Source organism: Grammomys surdaster, unplaced genomic scaffold (assembly GCF_004785775.1).
Source record: "Grammomys surdaster isolate TR1022 unplaced genomic scaffold, NIH_TR_1.0 126391, whole genome shotgun sequence".
NCBI lineage: Eukaryota > Metazoa > Chordata > Mammalia > Rodentia > Muridae > Grammomys > Grammomys surdaster.
In genome coordinates this window covers 18,957,013-18,960,154 of record NW_021621185.1, presented here as the reverse complement: position 1 = coordinate 18,960,154, position 3,142 = coordinate 18,957,013, and the positions used below count along the sequence as shown (strand labels likewise).

General features: G+C 46.9%; 1 protein-coding gene across 2 annotated transcripts in view; it reads left to right on the top strand.

Moving 5' to 3' along the window:
• The window catches only part of Ankdd1b (ankyrin repeat and death domain containing 1B), a 55,762-nt gene that overhangs the window by 45,260 nt on the left and 7,360 nt on the right, over nucleotides 1-3,142 (top strand). For both annotated transcript variants that reach the window (XM_028760174.1, XM_028760173.1), the window contains one exon: nucleotides 1,637-1,732. In XM_028760174.1, the coding sequence (XP_028616007.1) occupies nucleotides 1,637-1,732 (96 nt within the window). The remainder of the gene's footprint in view (nucleotides 1-1,636; nucleotides 1,733-3,142) is intronic.

The window sequence follows — 3,142 nt, the reverse complement described above, 5'->3', positions numbered from 1 at the left end:
TTGGGGGTCCCACAGCTCTTGCCTCTGCCTGCCTCTCTGTCAAGGGCAATTACACCTCCACTCCACTGTGTTAGTCCTTAAGGAAAGTTTCTCCAGCTTGAATATTCTGACTTTTAGAATGCTGCATTCCCAAAATAGGCTAATTATGGTGATTCAAATGGCTTCACAAGGCAGAATGCAGACAGTATGCAATTAGAGGCTTGCTAAACTCCTGCCAAATGCAATCCTTCCTAATTTCATTACCAGCTTGCCTGCTTACAGGCTGGTTACTTCCAGCCCCTACTTCCCGGCTCACCTGGGTCTTAGCGCCTGCACTAAACCCCATGCCTTTTCTGTCGCTGAGATTTGCATTTGTAGCTGCTATCCAGACATGGGGTTAGAAACTCAGGTTTCTAACATTGCAATTATTTTCTGGGGTTATTTCTGACCATTATGTTTAATTAACTTGGGAGTCTCTGAGTGAATTTGTCGTGGGTCATTAGAAATGCAAACAATGGGCTTGGGGAGCTTGTCTTGAAAGCATGATGATATGCATCTTATCTCTGGTACTCATATAAAAATGCTAATGCTGGGCACAATGCTGGGCATGGCAGCATGTACTTATAACCCCAGAGTGGCAAGGTAGAGACAGAAGCATTCTGCAGCACCTGGCCAGCTGGTCTAGTCTAATGGGTAAACCCCAGGTCAAAGAGAGAGCCTGTCCTAAAGGAGGTGTTATATGTTCCTAAAGATAACCAAGGTTGTCTTCTGGCATCTTCATGACTGCATGTGTGTGTGTGTGGGGGGGCACACACATGTACATGGGCATGAGCACACATGCGCGCACGCACGCACACACACACACACACACACACACACACTTGAACAAAAGAAAGCAAATACAAACTACTGTCCTTATTAGGAAAACATGTATAGATGCAGAAATAGAAGCTGTGCACTGCATACAGTTAAGGGGCCACAGCTTGCAAAGCTGTGCTCTGTGTGAGATAGCCATCATGAGCAGGGTTTACCTTTTGTAACTTGTATAAGATGCAGCATAAGCTACAGGCAGCACATGTCCCCAGTGATGTCCAGCTCAGTCCTTTCTTCCTCATTCCACTGGGTTATAACTGGAACACTTTAACCTGGGCTAGTGGCAGTGAGTGAAACCCTACACAGAGATCTGTTGTCATTATTGTCATTGTTCTTGGATCCAGCCCTTTTCTGTCTCATTACTTCATCCTTAAGAGAGGCTTCCAGCTCCCGATCTAAAGTGGCTGGCCAGATTCCCATTCTCCTGTCACATTTCCCTTGGGGAAGTGAAGGACTGGAAAGAGAAAGTCATCTTTCCCTTCTTTGAAGATCTTTCCCAGGAAAGGAATGTGCCTTTGTATTCAAATACCATTGGCCTGAGTGTAGGTCACATCCCTGACAAGGGAGCTGGGAAACATTAGGGGTGGCATACAGCGGGAGGGCTCACCCTGACACCTGGTGTAATTGCAAGACCCCCCCACCCCCCACCCCCCCGGCAGGGGCTGGGCCTTAGGTCACTCAGGTGGCAGAATCTGGATCTGAGTTCAGACGTATCACAAAGCTGGAGGTCTGCCTACCACACAATATCACCTTTTATTTTAATCCTTCCTCCTTTTTAATTTAGCAAGGAAAGACTGCCCTGGCTGTGGCTGCCAGGAGCCACCACAGCCTCATTGTGGATATGCTCATCAAAGCTGAGAGGTACTACGCCTGGAGAGAGGTAAGAAAGGCCAGTTCCAGCCAAGTCAGGGGCTTTGGGGGCATCTTTCCCCTCCATTTTGCAATGGGGAATGTATAATTCTTTTTCCCCCCTGTTGTAGCAAACCTTGCTCAGTAGAGTGATGACTGTCCAGTCCTCATGCTGTCCCTGTTCATGGAATGGACAGTGCCTCTTCTTCTCTTCCGTTGTGGACATTCACAGTCAGATCTGAGGATGTGGCCCCAGCAGCCTCATCCATGGCAGCTTTACTGGCCTGGCGTGCCAGCTCAATGGCTGGCTCTGCCGTGCCCTCTGTCTCGTGGTCTCTGGTCACGGCCTGTCACAGAAGCTCCAGTGAGTGGCACACATGGAAAGCACATCGCTCTTAGTGTGTCTACCAGTCACAGCTTCTTAGTAGGCTGCCCTTCCCTCCAGGATTCAAGTCTGTGCTATAAGGCAAGATGCTCAGACAGAGGACATCATCCCCAATTTCTAGATCCATGCTGTTTCTTAGTTTCCCTGCTGTGTGTGTGGCTTCTCCTGAGCCAATGTGTCATGCCAGAATACCTGTTCTTATGTCTTAAGTGTCTCTACTATGGAGGGGCTACAAACTCAGATTATGGCCATTGGCCAATCCTGGGAAATTCTTTTTTACATCCTTAAAGCAAGAATGCTCACTGTCTACCTCTCCCTCATAACCCTGCTTGGTAGTCTGAAACACAGTCATGTCAATTGATGACAAGGAAACCTGAGACATGTGTCATTAGGCAATGTGAACATTCTATCAACACCAGTGGCCACTCTTACATGGATCACATACCTTGGCCAGTGAAGCCACTGTCATAGATGTGGCCCGTGAGGATCCACCCAGCAGCACATGACCACGTATGGATTCTTTCCGCGCCGTCTCTCCTCTGTTCCTCCATGCAGAACAGTAAAGCCGACCTCGCCCATACCGCAACAGATTCTTATATAGAGGTAGAACTGTTTGATCCCCTCCTCTGACTTATTTTTATTCCCTTTTTGTCTTTGCTTCTTTGTCCTTCTGTTCATTTTCTTAAGCATCTTTGTTACTAAAGATTCAGGTTCCTTTTCTCTTATTCTTTAAATGGTTTTCTACATTTGCTTTGGGAAAAAAAAAAACCAAGCTGTTCAGTCCTTCTATTTTTAATGCCTGGTAGCAGTCTCATATTCTCTCGTCTAGATGAGAAGCAATGGCTTCTGCGCCTAGCAACCCTTTCTTTTCTAACAGATCCTTAGGGGTAAGTAGGTGATAAGCATTGAGAGCCTTGAGTAGTGCACACACACAGGTGAAGGAAGACTTCAGAAACAGTGCACCGAGAACTCATGGTGACATGTATATCTACATGTACACCCCATTTAAACTACCTGGACTTTGTGTCTAAATACACACACACACACACACACACA